This window comes from Bubalus bubalis, chromosome 8, assembly GCF_019923935.1.
Source record: "Bubalus bubalis isolate 160015118507 breed Murrah chromosome 8, NDDB_SH_1, whole genome shotgun sequence".
NCBI lineage: Eukaryota > Metazoa > Chordata > Mammalia > Artiodactyla > Bovidae > Bubalus > Bubalus bubalis.
The window spans coordinates 43,583,417-43,606,180 of record NC_059164.1 but is presented as its reverse complement, the minus strand read 5'-3'; the positions used below and the strand labels follow the sequence as shown (position 1 = coordinate 43,606,180).

The 22,764-nt window shown below is 39.2% G+C and overlaps 2 protein-coding genes across 3 annotated transcripts in view; one reads left to right on the top strand and one right to left on the bottom strand.

The window, feature by feature from the left end:
- The window catches only part of FAM185A (family with sequence similarity 185 member A), a 75,373-nt gene extending 66,997 nt beyond the window's left edge, over positions 1 to 8,376 (bottom strand). Inside the window, exons 1-2 of one of the 2 annotated variants that reach the window (XM_025291067.3) lie at positions 7,675 to 8,376; positions 2,608 to 2,717 (exon numbers count right to left, since the gene is read on the bottom strand). In XM_025291067.3, coding sequence (XP_025146852.1) covers positions 2,608 to 2,717; positions 7,675 to 8,104 — 540 coding nt within the window. In that variant the 5' untranslated portion in view covers positions 8,105 to 8,376. The remainder of the gene's footprint in view (positions 1 to 2,607; positions 2,718 to 7,674) is intronic. The other variant, XM_006049861.4, reaches the window with a different exon arrangement.
- A 203-nt stretch (positions 8,377 to 8,579) lies between these two features.
- CCDC146 (coiled-coil domain containing 146) overlaps positions 8,580 to 22,764 on the top strand; it is a 130,564-nt gene continuing 116,379 nt past the window's right edge. Inside the window, exon 1 of the mRNA XM_006049862.4 lies at positions 8,580 to 8,769. The gene's annotated coding sequence lies outside the window, so the exon portion shown is untranslated. The remainder of the gene's footprint in view (positions 8,770 to 22,764) is intronic.

Here is a 22,764-nt window from a genome sequence, read left to right as displayed (position 1 = left end):
ACCCCATGGACTGTAGCCCACCAGACTCCTCTGTCCTTGAGATTTCCCAGGCAAGAATACTGGAGTTGGTTGCCATTTCCTCCTCCAGGGGATATTCCCAACCCAGGGATCGGAATCTATATCTTCCATGTCTCCTGCATTAACAGGCAGATTCTTTATCACTGAGCCACCAGTAGCTATTAGTATTCCTATAAACATCTTATTACATAGATCAAATATATCTCAAATCCTTAAAATGAGTGGAAGAGAAATTTACATTAAAGGCAATCACTAACTAGAAATAATATTATACCATATTCAAAGCTTTAAACCAGGTATTTTATGAAGTGTTCCCATTTGTGAACTTAAGTCAGTTAAATTCTGAGATCTCAAGAATGATTCTCTCAACTCAATTCTCCTAACTATCACTAAAATTCAGTGGACCCAAATTTAATTTTTGAATATTTTTGAACTATTCTATTTGTGGGCTTCTCTGGTGGCTCAGTTGGTAAAGAATCTGCCTGCAATGCGGGGGACCTGGGTTGTATCCCTGGGTGGGGAAGATCCCCTGGAGAAGGCAATGGCAACCAAACCCATAATCTGGCCTGGAGAATTCCATGAACAGAGGAGCCTCATGGGCTACAGTCCATGGGGTCGCAAAGAATACGACACAACTGAGCAACTAACACATTCTATTTGTAGGACTGATGTATCATGACTTTTATTCTTTCTAAGAGGTATCCTAAAAAAATAAATAGAAGATTTACTAATTTTTTAAATAGGATAAGCATTATTCTATCTTAAAATTACTGTAATGGTCCACTGGGCTCCTTTGTAAATCTAAAATACATTATGGGATCTTAGTAATCTTATTTTTCATATGTCTCAAAACATTTTGCTACTTCATTATCTGAGTAGTTATTTCAATATCATTTTTCAATTATTCCTAACTCTGACAGAAAATGTCTAAAAGAATAAGACAACAGAAGAATGATACACTTGCTTTGAATGGTGTGTTTGGTGGTGGTGGTTTAGTTGCTGAGTTATGTGCGACTATTGCAACCCCATGTACTGTAGCCCGCCCATCTGTCCATGGGATTTCCCAGGAAAGAATATTGGAATGGGGTGCCATTGTCTTCTCCAGGGGATCTTCCCAACCTAAGAATCGAACCTGGGACTCCAGCATTGCAGGCGGACTCCTGCATTGCAGGTGGATTCTTTACAGACTGAGCTATGAGGGAAGTTTTGAATGGTGGTTCTTAACGAAAGGTGATTTTGCCCCCCAGAGGAGGACAATGTGTGGAGATATTTTTCATTGTCCTAAATGAGGACTGTTTCTTAGCACTTTGTTTATAGAAGCTAGGAATACTGCTACACACCGTAGAGTGCACAGGTCAGCCCCTGACAACAAAAACTTATCCAGCCCAAAATGTCAATAGTGCCAAAGCTGAGAAATCATTTTTCATGTTATGCACATAAAGATAGAAAAAAGAAAAACTGACAAAAGATATTTCAGAATTTTCAGATGAATCAAAAGATGATTGCAAAGACAAAGACAGCAGTATAGTTGCTTCTAAGTTTGATTGTGAAATTGAAAATCTAAGACTCTGAGTCTCCAGGGGACGATATTCTAGATGAGTGTTCTGAAATTCAAGCATTGATGAGTGAACAATATGTTTATAAGAACAAAAAGGAGCCATGGTATTTTCATTCTGTTAGTCATTCAACATGAAAACCGCATTGTGCAATCTTTTACAACAAGAACCAGAACCATCTCATTTTTCCAAAAGTGTATGTAATCTTTTTTGATATTTGTGCAACTAAATGTATTGAAAAGGATCACATGTGAACAGATGACAAAGGCAGGTGTGTAAACAAAGGTGGTTGGAACAAAACAAATACTTTAAAAAAATTTAATGCATCCAATTAATCATTCTAATTAGTGTTTATAAACTAAAAGTGAAAATGTTTTGCAATTATGAAGCAGAGATGACTGACTTCTCTTCAGCAATACTAACAAAGTTCACAAAAGTATTGAGTTTTGAATATGCAAATATAAGAAGTACCAGAAAGAATAAGCTAAATTTATCAATATGCATTTGAAATCATTTAGAGCTGAGACAAATTTGATTTTAAGAAAATTAAATATAAAAGTGTTACAGCACAAAATGAAGCTTTTATTGTTTAGTGAAATACCTACTTAATCCTTAAGTAATGGGCTACCTGGTACATTATAATTTTGATTAACTTAATATTTTAAGCATATTTATAATGTTTAAAGACTTCTCCTTACTCCTTAATAAATGTAAGAAAATCATTCTTTAATTTCTTAAACTTGGCAAGATCTAAGAATACTAAGAATGTATTAGGAGTTTTGCTGTACACTTTGAAATGAAATCTAAATGTAATATGATGAAAACCTCCAAAGTTGCTACAACCTCTACAGTGTCATAAGAAAACTGATTTTAAAAAAAGAGTTTTACAAGGAATTTCTGAGTGATGAATAAATGATACTCAATATTTTCAGTAAATGATGTTCAGAATAACAGCCTTCATTAGATACCATGGTTCACAGTTTAAAGTGTTTTAAAAAATAATATTAAAACAAAATTAGAAAAATAAATATACCTTAACAGACTGTAAGATGCTAGTCCCCTGCTCAGTTTCAATTTTGCAATTATCACACTCAATATTTTGGACCTTTACACAGCCAGACCCTGATGACTGGATATTCAAATCTACAAATGAAAAAAAGAAAAACCAAGTTACTATAGCTAATGGCTCCAAAGCATTTAAGCATCCCACAGAAATTCAGTTCCTCAGTCATGTTCATAACGTTACAGAATTCTGGAAAGAACATAGTTGTCAGTAATCTCCCTCTAAAGCTAAGGGACCTCCACCACAGCAGGACCAGATGTAAAGCCTTTTTCTACCAGTTTTTAAAAAGCAGTTATTTCTGTTGGCCTCTATCATCTAAAGAAAGGAAGTAACATAGGAGGTAAACAAAGGAGGTCAAAGATTCCAGATTCTTATAGGCACACCTGGGAAGGATTATAGAAGCCTCTTTCGCACTGAGAAAATACACACACAAATCTGAGTAAGAATCCAGCAACTTAACATCATTATGGTGAACTGGATAAGTCAGTTAGATTATTCTCTTTTAAAGCGCAAAGATTTGTTTCCAAACCTCCTTCAAATTTAAAGCATACCGTAGAAGAAATTTATCAGTGTACATGACCATGACTAAGGTTTTCAAATCCTACCTCTAACCTTTCATATTATCATGCAGCTGTATTACAAGGTAATCTGAAGTAATAAAGAGTAGAACAACTCTGAAAAATTTAGTACTGAATAATATTAAAACCTCAAAATTGTGGATAACAGTAATATACCTGAAAAAGTTTAGAAAATTATAGCGTACATGCTGGGTCGTTTCTGACTCTTCGCAACCCCACGTAGTGCAGGCCACCAGGTTCTCTGTCTGTGGAAGTCTCCAGACGAAGAATATTGGAGTGGGCCGCCATTTCCGACTCCTGGGGATCTTCTCCACCCACGGATTAAACCCAAGTCTCTTACATCTCCTGCACTGGCAGGGAGATTCTTTACCACTGCACTACCTGGGAAGCCCAACTTTAACCCTTAAATTCAACTTAATATGTAAACTTAGATGCCTCTGTATAAAAATTTAAAACACCAGTACTTAATACCTAATTCAAATATTGATGATTTCCCTTAAACCAGACCAGCGAAGTAATGTTGCCCCAAACACAAAGTACTGGGGCCTAACACTACAATGCTAGTAGTTATGGTATAAAGATCAGTTTCTACAGTTGTGTATATGGCAGTCTCTGTAAAGGCAATATTTTGATTTGGATTAATATGAAAAACATAAAAGACAATTTTACCCCATATTTACATGGATGCAAATGTAACTGGCACATTTTTAGCCATTAAGTAGTGTTATAACATAAGCCTTGATCTCAGGCAGTTTAGATAGGCACGGAGAGAAGAAAACAGATTCTAAATATACTCTACCCTCAACAGGTGGGTAGAGAAGTTAAGGCTAGATATTGAGTAGTGGTGGAAGTGAGAAATAGATTTAAGGGACTAGATCTGACAGACAGAGTGCCTGATGAATTATAGACGGAGGTTCGCGACATTGTACAGGACACAGGGATCAAGACCATCCCCATGGGAAAAAAATGCAAAAAAGCAAAATGGCTGTCTGAGGAGGCCTTAGAAATAGCTGTGAAAAGAAGAGAAGCGAAAAGCAAAGGAGAAAAGGAAAGATATAAGCATCTGAATGCAGAGGTCCAAAGAATAGCAAGGAGAGATAAGAAAGCCTTCCTCAGCGATCAGTGCAAAGATAGGAGAAAAAAACAGAATGGGAAAGACTAGAGATCTCTTCAAGAAAATCAGAGATACCAAGGGAACATTTCATGCAAAGATGGGCTCGATAAAGGACAGAAATGGTATGCACTTAACAGAAGCAGAAGATATTAAGAAGAGGTGGCAAGAATACACAGAAGAACTGTACAAAAAAGAGCTTCAAAACCCAGATAATCACGGTGGTGTGATCACTCACCTAGAGCCAGACATCCTGGAATGTGAAGTCAAGTGGGCCTCAGAAAGCATCGCTACGAACAAAGCTAGTGGAGGTGATGGAATTCCAGTGGAGCTATTTCAAATCCTGAAAGTTGATGCTGTGAAAGTGCTGCACTCAATATGCCAGCAAATTTGGAAAACTCAGCAGTGGCCACAGGACTGGAAAAGGTCTGTTTTCATTCCAACCCCAAAGAAGGGCAATACCAAAGAATGCTCAAACTACTGCACAGTTGCACTCATCTCACACACTAGTAAAGTAATGCTCAAAATTCCCCAAGCCAGGCTTCAGCAATACGTGAACCGTGAACTTCCAGATGTTCAAGCTGGTTTTAGAAAAGGCAGAAGAACCAGATATCAAATTGCCAACATCCACTGGATCATCGAAAAAACAAGAGAGTTCCAGAAAAACATCTATTTCTGCTTTATTGACTATGCCAAAGCCTTTGACTGTGTGGATCACAAGAAACTGTGGAAAATTCTGAAAGAGATGGGACTACTAGACCACCTGACCTACCTCTTGAGAAACCTATATGAAGGTCAGGAAGCAACAGTTAGAACTGGACATGGAACAACAGACTGGTTCTAAATAGGAAAAGGAGTACATCAAGGCTGTATATTGTCACCCTGCTTGTTTAACTTATATGCAGAGTACGTCATGAGAAACGCGGGGCTGGAAGAAGCACAAGCTGGAATCAAGATTGCCAGGAGAAATATCAATAACCTCGGATATGCAGATGACACCACCCTTAGGGTAGAAAGTGAAGAAGAACTAAAGAGCCTCTTGATGAAAGTGAAAGAGAGTGAAAAAGTTGGCTTAAAGCTCAACATTCAGAAAACTAAGATCATCGCATCTGGTCCCATCACTTCACGGCAAATAGATGGGGAAACAGTGGCTGACTTTCTTTTTTGGGGCTCCAAAATCACTGCAGATGGTGATTGCAGCTATAAAATTAAAAGATGCTTACTCCTTGGAAGAAAGTTATGACCAACCTAGATAGCATATTCAAAAGCAGAGACATTACTTTGCCAACAAAGGTCTGTCTAGTCAAGGCTATGGTTTTTCCTGTGGTCATGTATGGATGTGAGAGTTGGACTGTGAAGAAAGCTGAGCACCGAAGAATTGATGCTTTTGAACTGTGGTGTTGGAGAAGACTCTTGAGAGTCCCTTGGACTGCAAGGAGGTCTAACCAGTCCATCCTAAAGGAGATCAGTCCTGGGTGTTCATTGGAAGGACTCATGCTAAAGCCGAAACTCCAATACTTTGGACACCTCATGTGAAGAGTTGACTCACTGGAAAAGACTCTGATGCTGGGAGGGATTGGGGGCAGGAGGAGAAGAGGACGACAGAGGATGACATGATTGGATGGCATCACCGACTCGATGGATATGAGTTTGAGTAAACTCCGGGAGTTGGTGATGGACAGGGAGGCCTGGCATGCTGCTATTCATGCGGTCGCAAAGAGTCAGACACGACTGAGCGACTGAACTAACTGAATTGAATGCTATTCTCACTCTTTCACTGAAACAATTATAGACAAACTGGAGGAACACAAGTTGAGTATGAAGAAAACTGAACTATGTTGATTTGAGGGGCCTGTGGAATACACACATGGCAACAGTAAAACTTGAAATGGGATTCTGGCTCTAAAAAGAGGAATCAACAAATAATGAAGTTTGGGTAGTTCATTTTTATCTGAGCTGCCATAAAATTTTGCTTTTCTCTATTTCAATATTCAGTTTATTTTGTACTATCTAATGCGTTAGCAAATCTTCCTCCCAACCGTAGACTTTTATTTTACTCATCTAGGTTAGTTAAAAAAAAAAAAAGTTGAGAAGCAATAAAGCATAGTTTTTCAGCAGACTTCAGTCAGTTCAAATCTCAGCTCCACCACCTTATATCTGAGAGACAACAGGCATATTTTTTTTATCTATCCCACTAGAAATTAAGTTTCATGAGGGCATGGATCTCCTCTACATGTTTACCCATAATAAATACTCAGTATATAAAACTTGTGCTGTGCTGTGTTGCTTCAGTCATGTCCAATTCTTTGCCACACTGGATGGTAGCCCACCAGGCTCTTCTGTCCATGGGATTCTCCAGCCAAGAGTACTGGAGTGGGTTGCCATGCCCTTCTCCAGGGGATCTTCCCCACCCAGGGGACTGAATCACTGTCTCTAGTCTCCTGCATTGACAGGTGGGTTCTTTACCACTAGGGGGGTCATCAAACTTGTTGTATTTCAATTCTCTTATCGAAAATGGTGACAAAAACAGTGTCTATAATATAGTGCAATTGTAATTAGAAAAGATTATCTTAGAAGTGTTATCTGCTATTATGATTATTAAAAGTATCTTGCTTCAGTCCTAGGAAGGCAGAGAACCTGGGAAGACTTTCCTAGAGAAGTGTTGCGGAAACTGTGGCTTCCATGTGAGAAATAACATGGAACTCAAAACACCTAGAAAACATATCTTGCAGCCATTATCAATTGACCTTTCTGGGGCAACCTAACTATGTGTTTTCTTCAAAGCCTGCAACTCACAGAAAATTTACTTAGGCCAAAATGAATGCTGACGTTTTCAGTAAGAAGCCGGGTGCCTATTAGAAACCAAACACTTGGTCCAGATTAGATGGAACATACTATAGGCAAGGCTGTTTGGGGAACAGACCCCAGGCCATGAGCAAGTGGAAATGCGGACGGCCTGCCATGCCACTGAATGGATTACCAAGATACCTTAACCCTGAAAAATAAAACACTTTGTTATGGACAAAGTGCAGTAACACAAATAGGAAGAAAGTGTCAAAGGAGGGTAGGACAAAAAAATGTTATGTGGCTTAGGTTATTCCAAATCACGTTTCTACTAGATTTATAAAATTACTATAACTGAAAACTTAATTCCTAACTGCTACTCAGAAACCCAAAGTAGAACAGAAAAAAAAAAAAAAAAAAAAAAAGACATAGCTTCTGAAGGGGTCAAGAGTAAATTACGTTGAAAAGTCTGATCCAAAGGGACAAATTAAAAATGCACGTCGGCTTAATTTCAGAAGTTCACACGGTGTGCCCGGGACCCAAACCCGTTTTACAGTCACTTGCCAAACTTCAGGGGCGCGTTCACTTCCACGGACGCCTGGTGGTCGATGACATCAGCCACGATGGTCACCTCCTTCTGCGCCTCGTCGTAGTTCACCTGCAGGCCGGCCAGGGCCCGCGCCCCGCCCTCCACTCCGCTCACTGTGACCAGCACGCGGTCGCCGTCTGGGTAGGTGAGGGGGTCCAGGGGCCTCACGGTCAGGTGGCATGGGAGCCGCGCCCGCAGCCGGCCGAAAGGGCTCACCAGCAGCGCCCACTCCTTCAGAGTCCCGCGCACAGAGTCAGACCTAGAGACCTCGTGGTGGGACCCACCTGAGCCGTACAGCCGGGACTGACATGTCCCACAGGCCCAGCGCCCGGTGGCCTCGCCGGCCCACACTCTGAGCAGACAGAGCCGGAGGCAGCCCAGCCCCCATCCCGAGAAGGGGAACATGGCGTGCCCCTCTTTCTCCCCCAGATTACTTCAGCCTCAGGTTAGTCTCCCCACGTCCAGTCGGCTTGCCGCTGTGCTGACCAAGCCAAAAGGGAGACACTTGATAGGAGGGTTTGCTGAAGCAACAGCCAAGACCGCTCACTTCGTTCAGCAATGTAAACGTCAGCTACACGGGTCTGGGCGGCAAACTGGAATTTTAAAAGTTCTAAGTATCCATCCTGACCAGAACCCCTCGCCTACTCCCGCCCCTTTCGCAAAGGCCGGTGGGATAGGTAGTTCCAATGGTGGCCAGATGTTGAAGGGCTCGGACAACTAGGAAACTACATTTCCCAGAAGGCAATGCGCAGTATGCTAGGGCTAGTTAGGGCAGGTGTTGGACGGAACTCGGAAGGCCTGCGCTTTTCCCTGAAGCCCATTAGCCATTGGAGGGACGGGGAGGAAGGGGAGGGGGAGGGGGGGGGGAAATCTACACCGGAACCCACTGGCCAATGGAAAGCGAGGAAAGCAAAAGATGGGCCAGACTGCTTGGTTTCCTTGGATACCGAGGACGCGACTTCTCCGAAGAGGGTGGAGCTTTGGAGACGGAGGAAGATACACTGAGAAAAATTAGGAGCCTAAATAAGAATCAGGACGAAGAGAAGAGCTAAGAAACTGCGCTTTTAAAGGTGAGAACGTGATTTAAAATAGGAGTACCCTCAGTGAGTGGTTAGCTCCAAGCGTCATTAAATTAGTGCGGGTTACCCTGGGATGGAGAATACCTCTGCAAGAGGTTAATGACTCATTAGTGATCTCAAAGGAAACTCCCTCTTCGAGAGCAAATATAGTAATAGCATTAGCGTCCTGTCTCCTTTCAGACTCTAAATGACCTCAGGCCAGTCATTGAATGTATCTGAGTTTTAACTGCTTGCTCTTAAAATTAGGTCAATAATACCTTCTTTGTCGTGCCTCAAAGGTTTTTTTTATTTTAGGGATTAAATGAGATAATGGATGTGAACACCGGTGCTCAGGCTGTCAAGTTGCAGTTTATACTATTTTTATTTTATATCTAAAAATCCTAATGAACTGAGCTAAAGTTCTCAGGGGCCCAAGTCACAGAGTTCTTTGCAAGCCATTACCTGTTTAAAAATTCAGTGTTTTTCTTAAGTTATCCTTTCCTCCTTTCTGTCCTAGTCCATCTCCCTCCTTATAAAGGCTCACTCATGATAGGTGCAAGCTTTTAGGTTCATCAAGTTCCCACTGCATATTAGTTCTGTCCTTGGCTTTGTGTTTCATTTCATCATAATTATTCAAACTGATCTTCAAACTGTCTTTTTAATAAAATCCCACAGGAATAATTTTGGGAAAGGCATTGGTTTAAGCATCTTGAGAATGCACTCAACTTAGTTGTTCAGTTCAGTTGCTCAGTTGTTTCTGATTCCTTGCAACCCCATGGACTGCAGCACACCACGCCTCCCTGTCCATCACCAACTCACGGAATTTACTCAAACTCAAGTCCATTGAGTCGGTGATGCCATCCAACCATCTCATCCTCTGTCATCCCCTTCTCCTCCTGCCTTCTATCTTTTCCAGCGTCAGGGTCTTTTCAAATGAGTCAGTTCTTTGCATTAGGTGGCCAAAATATTGCAGCTTCAGCTTCAACATCACTCCTTCCAATGAATACCCAGAACTGATCTCCTTTAGGATGGACTGGTTGGACCTCCTTGCAGTCCAAGGGACTCTCAAGAGTCTTCTCCAACACCACAGTTCGAAAGCATCAATTCTTCGGCGCTTAGCTTTCTTCACAGTCCAACTCTCACATCCATATTTACTATTTTCAAATAAATAAAATAAAACTGACCAAAACCGTTACTTTTTGGATCATCTGAGCTTTAAAATGGAGATTATGTACATTAAGGTTAACATAAGATATTAAAAAGTTAGTGATACTTTTATAAGTCTGATGTGATGTAGCAAGTCTGTCCACATATCAATAATAACCAGTAAAAGTACCACTTTCCACCTTTATGAGATTATAGTTTTCAGAGCATGTTCACATGTATCATGTCATGGTATCCTCACAAAACACTCTGTGTTTAGCAGGGCAAGTATTATTATGCTTACATTATTGATGAAGAAACAAGTTTTGAAAGATTAAGAAACAATTAGAAGGTCTGACCCTCTCACCACTCTACTAAAAGGTCCTTCTATCTTCCTGACACCTTTGGAGAAAAAAAATTATTTACGAAATGAATAGAAAGTCATATATAACTTCCCCCCATATTTAGAGTTTACTTGTAAAATATTTTTGCACAGTCAGTTTTTTAAAAGCCATTCCTGCAGTCATGAACATGCAGTGCTGGTAGGAGTATGTTCTTAAAACCTTCAGAGTTCAGTTTAGCAATATGCATAAAGCACCTTAAAAATGTGTGTATCCACGACCTAGAAATTGTACTTTTTGGAACTTAATGTAAACATAAAATTAGGGCTATTCACAAAAACTTACATTCAAGGAATTTTTTTTACAGGATTACTTATGATAATAAAGAACTGAAGCAATCTAAATGTCCATAAATAGGAGGACATTTGTTAAATAATTTGTGAACATCTAAAATATTATGCAATAACAAAAATTATATTTTGAAGACTGTTCAATTATATGTGAAATCTTCTACAACATAAAGAAAAACCTATAATTCTCCTTCTTTGTATGGAAGAACTATACCCACAACTACCACACTCACATAAAACTTCCCTTTGACACTTCCAGTCATCCAATGTTTGGAGGTTTCCCCCTCAACAAAAAGCAATTTTTGTGACACCAGCTGGATGTCCTACAATTCAACTCAATTCTGACACTAAGGTTAGATCCCATAGGTTAGGGGTTCAATTCTACAAAACTGCTCCCACCCACCTCAGATGCCGGTCACAAATAGGAGGTCCCCAGGTCACCCACAACTTCTATCCCATTTGGCTAGAAATTGGAGATTCCCACAAGCCCCTCCTCACATTCAATTAATTTGCTAGCGTGGCTCACAGAAATTGGGAAAATACTTGAATTTACCACTTTACTAAAGGATTAGTAAAGGATACAGATGAATAGTCAGATGAAGAAACAGAGGGTGAGGCCTGGGAGGGTCTGGACTGCAGGAGCCTCTATCCCCCTGGAGTCAGGATGTGTTCCTCTCCTGGTGTGGATGTGTTTACCAATCCGGAAGCTCTCCAAACTGCATACAGTCTGATTTTTATGGAAGCTGCATCACGTAGGCTTATCAACTCCATTTTCAGTCCTTCCTTCTCAAGAAACTTGGGGGCAGAGCTGTAGATTCCAAGCTTCAAATCATGTCTTGTTTTTCCTGGTGACCAGACCTCATCCAGGAGTCTACCCAAAGGCACTTCATTAAAACAAAAGACACTCCTAAATGAGCTATACCTTCATGAACTGATCTAGAAAGATACCAATTATATATTGTTAAATTAAAGTGATAAGATGCAGAGCAGCCCATATAGTCTAGTTTCCTTTATGTTAAAAAGCATACATTTGCATATGTGTCCATACATTAGGGAAATGATTTGAAAAAAAGATGTTAAATGAAGTATTTAAATTGTTAAAATTGATTGCCTCTGGGAAGGAGAGTACGGTTAGAAGGAGAGTCTATATAGGGCAGAGAAATAAAATGAGACTTGAATTCCTTACTGTTTATGTTTTTGATTTGTTTGAAATTTTCACAAATGAGAATGTATCACCAATGTAAATATTAAAAATAGAAAAAGTTTGTCAATAAAAAAAAAACAAAAGACACTCCTATGATTTGGGAGAATGGCATTGAAATATGTATAGTATCATATATGAAACCAGTCGCCAGTCCAGGTTCGATGCACGATACTGGATGCTTGGGGCTGGTGCACTGGGATGACCCAGAGGGATGGTATGGGGAGGGAGGAGGGAGGAGGGTTCAGGATGGGGAACACATGTATACCTGTGGCGGATTCATTTCGATATATGGCAAAACCAATACAATATTGTAAAGTTAAAAATAAAATAAAATTAAAAAAAAAGAAAAGAATGGGGGAAAAAATGAAAAAAAAATAAATAAATAAACAAAAGACAGTCCTATCACCCAGGAAATTACAAGAGTTCAGGAGCCCTTTGTTGGGAGCCAAGGGCTGAGACCAATAGATATATATTGTTCTGTTATCTCACAATAATGTTAAGTGACATGAGTAGAATATCAAATTGTATGTACAGTGTATGATCTCAGCTCTATAATAAAAATAACAGGAATTTTAACATAAAACTATATTTTAAAATATATTCCACAGAAATAATTATAGAGAAACACAGCTTGATAACAATGGTTATCTCTAAGTAGTAAGACAAATTACTTTATCTTTTTTTGTGTGTGTCTTCAATAATGAATATATATTATATTTATAATAAAAAAATTTTAGATGAATTTCTTAGCATATATTGTTTCCTAAGACTGACTCAAATAATAGTTAGAGGATTTCTTACCATCTAAATGCCCATGAATATTTTACTTAATAATGAATATTCAGTAAGTGTACAATTTAATATAGCATGATGAAATTTTGTCTGAGATATTTTATATTTAACTATTCTGATAGTTAAAGCCATGGTTTAAGCAGCTGTTTCATAAGCTAGCCTAGTGATTAATTTTTGACACCTTGTCCTGTGATGAAGACTTAACATACTCCAGACAGCCTAATGGAACAAATTCATTTCATACTGGACAATACATTCTGGAAAGTGAATGACAGTCTCTCATTGAGTGGCCTTTTCAAGTGTGGGGGCAGGGAGGGTGGGGCCCCTGCAGCTGGGAGTCCTGGTCCACCTAGGGCTCTTTAAACTTTCCATTTGGCTGAAGTACACCAGGTCCTGATCACGCTCAGAAGATCCCTTCCCTGTGTGTTCCATCCCCTTCACAGGGGCCAGCTGCTGTGATTTACAGAGTCCTTCCTGGAGTTAACCCATCATCAGCCCCCAAGGCTCTCAGGCTGCAAAGTTGTGAAGATTCAAGGCTTTTTGGGGATGATAGGAAATGGTCCTCATATTAAGTTATGTGGACTGAATCTATTCAGAAAGGGATCTCTCTCAAGTTTTAAAAAAGGGAAATTTACTTGCCTCGTGCTACAGAAATAAGAAACTTAAAAGATTTGTGCTTAACAGTGTTTCTGGTTTAAAAATAAAATAAATAAAATAAAAAGAAAAAAAAAAAGATTTGTGCTTGAAGATCCAATAACTCACAATTGTAAGGTCACATACAAGGATAAGTATTATTATAAGTAATTTCATTACAGCATTTAAAAAATGCCAGTTAGGTTTTATTAGCTGCAGAGCTCTACAACTCTTACACCCTATGAATGACAGATGATACTTGCATGAAATCAGCACCTGTCTTCCATCTTATAAGATGCTCTGAGTGATATCAGTCACAAAAATCATGTGTGGACAGCCACAGCAGGCTGTCACAAAAGCAAAAAGAAAACCTACAGGCTAGGAGAAAATATTTGTAAACAATGTGACCAATAAGGGCTTAGTTTCCAAAATATTTGCAAACAATGCAACAAAGGGGCTTAGTTTCCAAAATATACAAGCAGCTCGTACAACTCAACAACAAAAAATAAACAATGCAATCCAAAACTGGGCAGAAGACCTAAATAGAAATTTCTCCAAAGAAGAAATACAGATAGATGGCCAATAGGCACATGAGAAGATGCTCATCACGAATAATTAGAGAAATGCAAATCAAAACTACAATGAGGTACCACCTCATACCAGTCAGAATGGTCATTATTAAGAAATCTACAAATAACAAATGCTCGAGAGGATGTGGAGAAAAAGGAACCCTCCTATACTGATAGTGGGAATGTATATTGGTGTAGCCCCTGTGGAAAACATTATGGAAGTTCCTTAGAAAAGAATTATCCATATGATCCAGCAATCCCACTCCTGGACATATATTCAGATGAAACTATAATTCAAAAAGATACATTCACCCCTATGTTCATAGCAGCACTATTCATGATAGCCAGGACATGGAAACAACCCTAAATGTCTATCCACAGATTTAATGGATAAAGAAGATGTGGCACATATAAACAGAGGAACACTACTCAGCCATAAAAAAGAATGAAAAAATGGCATTTGCAGCAACATGAATGCAGCTAGAAATTATCATACTAAGTGAAGTAAGTCAAATACAGAAAGACAAATATGATTTCCCTTATATGTGGAATCTAAAATGTGACACAAATGAAACTATCTATGAAACAGAAACAGAATCACAGACATAGAGAACAGACTGGTAGTTGCCAAGGGGGAGGGATGGAGTGGGAGCTTGGGGTTAGCAGATGTAAGCTTTTATATAAGAATGGATAAATAACAAGATCCTACTGTAAAACACAGAGAACTGTATTCAGTATCCTATGATAAATCATAATGGAAAAGAATATATATATATCAATAATGTATATATATAGATGTATAACTGAATCACTTTGCTGTACAGCAGTAATTAACACATTATCAGCTATAAGCATTAGTCGCTCAGTCATGTCTGACTCTGCAATCCTGTGAACTGTAGCTCTCCAGGCTCTTCTGTCTATGGAATTCTCCAGGCAAGAATGCTGGAGTAGCCATTCCCTTCTCCAGGGGATCTTCCTGACCCAGGGATCAAACTCAAGTCTCCTGCATTGCAGGCAGATTCTTTACCATCTGCTGCTGCTGCTGCTGCTGCTAAGTTGCTTCAGTCTTGTCCAACTCTGTGCAACCCCATAGATGGCAGGCCACCAGGCTCCTCTGTCCCTGGGATTCTTCAGGCAAGAATACTGGAGTGGGTTGCCATTTCCTTCTCCTATGCATGCATGCATGCTAAGTCACTTCAGTCATGTTCGACTCTGTGCAACCCTATGGACAGCAGCCCACCAGGCTCCCCTGTCCACGGGATTCTCCAGTCAAGAGTACTGGAATGGGTTGCCATTTCCTTCTCCCTTTACCATCTGATACTTCAACAAAAAATTCAATAAATGAACAGCAGAGGGCATTGGAGACTTTTCAGAAAAAAAAAAAAAAATGTAACCTACAGAAAGGATTCTGGAATTCACTTTAAGTGAGGGGTGCCCTAGGAATTTGCTAACTTAATTATAAACTTTTGAAATAAATATATCTTACAACTTCTGTTCTTCTTACAAAATCTTAATAAACTCAATAATAGAGTTTATTATTATCTAGAGTAATAACTATAATACTAAGAAGTAGTTAATGAATATGTAGGTAATCCCATTTGAAATCCCATGTTATTTGTTTTCATGCAGATGATGTACCGGAAAATGCTTCTTACTTAATGTAGTCAAATTTCTCTCACATTAAACACTTTGAGAAATCATCTAGTTCACAAATATCTGAAGAAGATTCTCAGGGTATACATTAAAGCAATATGTGTGTGTGTGTGTTTGTCTAAGACAATATTTATTGCAAACAGAAAGTTAACTTAGAAAAACTTTAAAAGCTCACTTTAGGCTAGAGTTCTTGTGTGTGCTAACTCTTCACTGCACTTCTACAAAGCAGCAATAGTGTTGCAACCATTCACATTGCAGTACCATTAACATATACTCTTGAGTAGAAATTTCATTTACATTTTACATATTTTGAGGCAATACTTTTAGTTGTGTACAGGGTCAGGATTAATACTACTTCTCAATAAAACTGTTGTCATTAAATAATATCCCTCATTATCTCTAGTGCTGCTTTCTATCTTGATACATATTTTAATCTAATAATAATATTTTCATCCTTTTATTTCAAACCTGTGACATTATATTTGGGACTTGTTTCTTATAAACAGAATATAGACAGATATTTTAAATCTAATTCAAGAACCTGTATTAACATGTAAATTGAATCTACCTACTTTTTTGTAATTACTTTTACATTTATACTTATTCATACCATCTTATTTTGTGTTTTCTATTAACCTTGCCTTTTTGTGCCTTTTTTGTTGTTCTTGCTGTTCCTGCTTTTCTTCATTCATGTCTTTAGTTTAAATGTTTTTCTTTGTTCATCCTTTGCCTCTATAGTAATTTGAAAGGCTATTTTCTTCTAATCATTATCCTTAACTTTTTCACATACTCGAATTAACAAATGTCTAATCGATCAATATCTCTATCTTCATCTCAAATAATAGAATTCTCTAACATAAGTCTTTTCCCTTCTATCTTTCATGTCATTTATTGTCTTGTGCTTTTTAGTTCCACCTTGTTTTTGAAGCCAAGCAACTAGTTATTATTATTGCTGTTTATATTTAAAGCTTATTTAAATTTAGCAAAGTTTACCAATTTATTTGCTCATCTCTTTCCTTCTAGATTTATTTTTGTTTGAGAGTCTCTGAGTAATTTCTTCAGACTATGAAGTGTTTTTATTTTACCCTCACTCTTAAGTAATAACTTAGTTGACATATACTGTCTCTCAGTGGGCTTGCCAGGTGGCTTCAGTGGTAAAGAATCTGCCTGCCAATGTAGGAGATGCAGACACAGGTTCTATCCCTGAGTCGGGAAGATTCCCTGGAGTGGAGTAGGAAATGACAATCCACTCCAGTATTCTTGCCTGGAAAATTCCATGGACAGAGGAGACTGGTGGGCTACAGTCCATGGAGTCAGAAAGAGCCAGACACGACTCAGTGACATGCACACAAGCACTGTCTCTCAGTATCTCTGAAGAAATACAGTTTTTGCTAATGAGAAGTCTTCTATTTGTCTAATTTACTTCCTTTGTGGAGAATCTATTTTTTATTTTTGGTTATTTTTAAATTTTTTCCCTTTGTTATAATAGTTTACATTTCAGTATTCTGTGTATGTTTAGATCTTTTTGTTTGCTTTGGTTTGTTTTAAAGCCAAGTTTGCTGCTGCTGCTGCTGCTAAGTCGCTTCAGTTGTGTCCGACTCTGTGAGACCCCATAGACAGCAGCCCACCAGGCTCCCCCGTCCCTGGGATTCTCCAGGCAAGAACACTGGGGTGGGCTGCCCCATTCCTTCTCCAATGCATGAAAGTAAAAAGTGAAAGTGAAGTCGCTCAGTCGTGCCCGACTCTTAGCGGCCCCATGGACTGCAGCCTACCAGGCTCCTCTGTCCATGGGATTTTCCAGGCAAGAGTACTGGAGTGGGGTGCCATTGCCTTCTCCGAAAGTCAAGTTTTTTAGGTATAATTCACACAAAGTAAAACTCACCCATCTAAAAACAAAAAACTATACAACAAAAACCCCAAAACTTTCTCCAAATCCAAGGTTGCAAAGATTCTCCTCTACATTTTCTTTTGGAAGTTTTTTTACTTTTAGGATTTACATTTAGGCCTATGCCTCATTTCAAGTTAGTTTTTATAAATTAGTTAGAGTATGAGGTGAGGAACATTTTTTTACATAAGGATGTTAAAGATCAGTTGTTCCAGCATCATGTTGGAAAATATGGTCATCTTAATGGATTAAAAAAAAAAAAACATTTAGCAAAATTCAATACCTAGTCCTGATTAAAAACCCTCCACAAACTTGGAAGTGAAGGAATCTCCTTCACCTAATACAGGCATTCATGACAAACACACACTCAGTGCCATGCTGCTGCTGCTGCTGCTAAGTCGCTTCAGCCGTGTCCGACTCTGTGCGACCCCATGGACTGCAGCCCACCAGGCTCCTCCATCCATGGGATTTTCCAGGCAAGAACACTGGAGTGGGGTGCCATTGCCTTCTCCGACTCAGTGCCATACTTCACCATAAAAGACTGGATGATTTTTCAAGATCTCAAACAAGGCACAGCTGGGCACTCTCACCACTTGATTGTTCTGGAGGCCCTAAATGTTATAATAAGGCAATAAAAGGAAATGAAAGCCATCTACATTGGACAGAAAGAAGTAAAACTGTCTATATGCAGACATGATCATCTTAGTAGAAAATTCTAAGGACTATTATACAAAGCTAACTGAATTAATTTACAAGTTTACAAGAAACAAGGTCAATAAAAAAATCAATTCTAAGGGCCAAAAATGGCATTTGGAAATTGAAATTTAAAGACAGTGCCATTTACAATAAAATACAAAATGTGAAATACTTAGGGATAAATTTAATGAAATATATACAAGACCTATCTTCTGAAAACCATGAAGCACTGCTGAGAGAAAATGAAGATCTAAGTGGAGTGAATTACCATATTCAAGGAAAATAAGACTCAAGATGGCATATCACTCACACTAATTATTGATTCATTGTTCAGTCAAAGATTTTAGCTGGCTTCTATTTTAAATTCTATTTAAAAAATAGAAATTGACAAGTTACTTCTAAAATGGAAATGGAAATGTAAAATGCCAAGTATAGCCAAAACAATTTTGAAAAAAGAGCTAAGTTTGAGGACTTATCCTACTTAATTTTAAGACTTTTTTAAAACTGCAATAATCAACACAATGTTGTATGACTGTAAGGAGAGACATTTAAATCAATGGGACAGAATAGAGACTATAGAAATACACCTAAAAATATCTGGTTAGTTAATTTTTGAGGAAGGAGCTACTATAATTATAATACAACAATGGGAGGAGGAGAATTTTCCCAACAAATGTGCTGAAACTTTAAATACCCATATGCCTCTCCATCCCTCCTCCAAAAGAACATTAACCTTTACATCACAGCATACACAAAAATTTGAAATAGTTAAAAGTTGCAAATAGAAGAGCTAAACTATAAAAGTTCTAGAAGTAAACATAGGGAAAATCTTGTGACCTCGAGTTTGGCAAAGATTTCTTAAGATACAAAAAGCATGAGTTAAAAAAGGAAAAATTATAAATTGGATTTCCTCAAAACTCAGAAGTTTTGCTTTTCAGAATGAAGAGACTAGGAAAGATTGAGAGAAAATATTTATAAAACATTAATAAGCAACTTGTATCCAATCTCCAATTAAAAATAAAATTAAAAAAGGACTGTATCCAGAATATGCAAATAATTGTTACAATGATTGAAAAACTATTTTAAATGAGCAAAAAAAAAAAAATTGAACATACGTGTAAACTAAGAAGATATATAAATGGCAACTAAGCCCACAAAAAAATGCTCAAAATAATTAGTCATTATGGAAATGCAAATTGAACCACAAAATTATTAGATACTATTCAAACCTACCAAAATGGCTAAAACTAAAAATACTGACAATACCAGGTATTGACAAGGATGTAGAGCAGTGGGAACCCTCATACATTGCTCGTAGGAGTATAAAATGGGACAGCCATCTAGGAAAACCATTTGACTGTTTCTTATAGAATCGAACATAATTTACCATTTGACCCAGAAATTCCACTCCTAGGTGTTTACCCAAAATATACATTCACATGAAGACTTGTACTTAAATATTCTTAGCAACTGTATTCATAATAGCCAGGAAAGAGAAATAAACATCTACCAAATGGAGAATGGCAAATAAATCATGGTGTATTTATACAATGGAGTATCATTAAGCAATAAAAGAAATGAAATATTGATATCCATAGCAATGTAATGTAATGTAAGCTTCAAAAACCTTATGCTAAATGATAGAAGCCAGAAACAGAAAAGGCAATGGCAACCCACTCCAGTATTCTTGCCTGGAAAATCCCATGGACGGAGGAGCCTGGTAGGCTGCAGTCCATGGGGCTGCTAAGAGTTGGACACAACTGGGCGACTTCACTTTCACTTTTCCCTTTCATGCATTGGAGAAGGAAATGGCAACCCACTCCAATGTTCTTGCCTGGAGAATCCCAGGGACAGGGGAGCCTGGTGGGCTGCTGTCTATGGGGTCGCACAGAGTCAGACACGACTGATATGACTCAGCAGCAGCAGCAGCAGCAGCAGAAGCCAGAAACATATATGATTCTACATACATGAAATTCTAGAAAAGGCAAAACTACTAGTGGTTTCCAGGTACCTGAGATGGAGGGGACACAAAGGGAAGGAGCACTGACTGTAAAGGGGCACAAGGAAATTTTTAGAGCAATGGGAATGTACATGGCAGTGATCACACCCTGTCCATATTTGTAAAAACTCATCAAATGTATACTTACAATGAGTTTTAACATAAATTATATACCTCAATAAAGCTGATTTTTTTTTAATTTACTGAATTCATGTTTCCCCATTCCTCTCCTACTCCTGAGCATGAGAGTTGTTAGGTAGCATTATAGTTCAGGGTGGCTGTCTAGTTAGTGGTGTCTGACCATGCTGATTCCTCCTGAGATGTGTATCCACCTGGGTCCCCTATGTGGGCTTCCATGCTGGCATCTTCTGAGAATCCTACATCCCCATTTGATGCTCAAATATATGATCCACAGAACTTTCTGAAGTAACGTCTTCTCATCATAACACCAAGGGCTCTTGGGGTGCAGCACTCCCGGTCACCCTCAACACCTCTCCCACTCCACTGTAAGATCTCTTCAACCCTCTCTGCTTTATCACATGAAAGGGTAGGACTGATGATGGCTCTGGAAACTTGCCACTTTCCCCAAGTCCTATTTGGCAAGAGAGGCACATTATCCCTCTGATGTCCTGCAAAGTCCAAGTTTCACTGTCTCATTTCCTGAGCTTGATCAGGAGTGGACAGAGTGCCTCAGGGGACCATGCCAGCTTGATTCCTCACCACCTCTCCTTGTTCCCCAGCTCAGAAGGTGTTTTGATTTATTTTATTTTTAATTTCTTCTTCCAACGTACAATAGGAATATTATCTTGCTAAATATTCTTCTAACCCTATCAGTTCAGTTCAGTTCACTCGCTCAGTTGTGTCCAACTCTTTGCGACCCCATGGACCACAGCACTCCAGGTTTCCCTGTCCATCACCAACTCCTGGAGCTTGCTCACTCTTATGTCCATCGAGTCGGTGATGCCATCCAACCATCTCATTCTCTGTTGTCCCCTAGTCCTCCTGCCTTCAATCTTTCCCAGCATCAGGGTCTTTTCTAATGAGTTGGCTCTTCCCATCAGATGGCCAAAGTATTGGAGCTTCGTCTTCAGCATCGGTCCTTCCAATGAATATTCAGAAGTGATTTCTTTTAGGATGGACTGGTTTGATCTTGCAGTCCAAAGAACTCTCAAGAGTCTTCTCCAACACCATGGTTTAAAAGCATCAATTCTTCGGCACTCAGCTTTCTTTATGGTCCAACTCTCACATCCATACATGACAACTGGAAAAACCATAGCTTTGACTAGACAGACCTTTGTTGGCAATTAATGTCTCTGCTTTTCCAGTACTCTTGCCTGGGAAATCCCATGGACGGAGGAGCCTGGGAGGCTGCAGTCCATGAGGTCGCTAAGAGTCGGATACGACTGAGTGACTTCACTTTCACTTTTCACTTTCATGCATTGGAGAAGGAAATGGCAACCCACTCCAGTGTTCTTGCCTGGAGAATCCCAGGGACAGAGGAGCCTGGTGGGAGGCAATCTATGGGGTCTCACAGAGTTGGACACGACTGAAGCGACTTAGCAGCAGCAGCAGCAGCTTTTCTAACCCTATAATAAGCAATGTAAAAACCTTTGCTTTTAGAGGAAGGAAAGAAATTGAGTAAGGGATGCTGCCTGGGGAGAGGAAGACAACAGTAGAGATCTGCCTTAGACCAGAGGAAACCTGTGAACAGGAAATACTCATGCAATGAAAATAGAAATCTGTGAAATTTCTAAATATTGGAGAAGGAACTTGCTTGCTTTACTTACTATCTGAAAAGTTGGCTCTTTCCACAGGGCTTCCATGGTTGTCTAGTGGTTAAGAATCTGCCTGCCAATGCAAGGTACACAGGTTTGATTCCTGGTCCAGGAAGATCCCACATACCACAGAGCAACTAAGCCCCGCAAGCCACAACTACTGAGCCCATACACCACGCCTACTAAAACCCACGCACCTAGAGCCCATGCTCTGCAACAAAAGAAGCCGCTGCAATGAGAAGCCTGTGCACCCAAACGAGAGAACAGACCCTGCTCTCTGCAACTAGAGAAAGCCCACATACAGCAACAAAGACCCAGTGCAGCCAAAAATAAATACCAATAAAATCTAGGGAAAAAAAAAGTTGGCTCTTCCATGACTCAGAGTTGACACATATTCTTTCTAAGGACTTTTAAAATTTTTAGTTGCTCCCTTTCTGCTTCTCCAGTACCCAATATCCTACATAGTCTTTCTTATCTTAGATTTAAACATCTCACAGTGGGATTTGAAGATTAGATTTACCAGGACTCTCACACCAAATCCTAAGGAGAGCTCTGGGACAAAATCATGCTAAAGAGGACCCAGGTCGCCTTTTCCAGACCATAGATTCCTGAAATAATTTGGTCCAGTCCCAGGCTGACCTCTGTTTATTTTTTTCCCTATAAAAATAATCCAAGGTATACTGTATATGAAAGCAGAGGAACCAGGCAGAGATGGGAGGAGGCTGCCATTTATTGAGGACTATCTGCTGAATCTGGGCAGAGACTTTACATACACTGTCCCATTTTATCTTCGCAACAACTCTTAAATCATCTTCCAGTTAAGGAAACAGCCACTTAGAGGCTGAATGTCTTGCCCAGGGTTATACAGGAGGAGGGGAGGAATGAGATAAGCCCACACTGAGGAACTTCCAAGTAGTCGATCCATTAGCCCATGCTGTCATCCTGGTAGACTAAGTAAAAGACACTC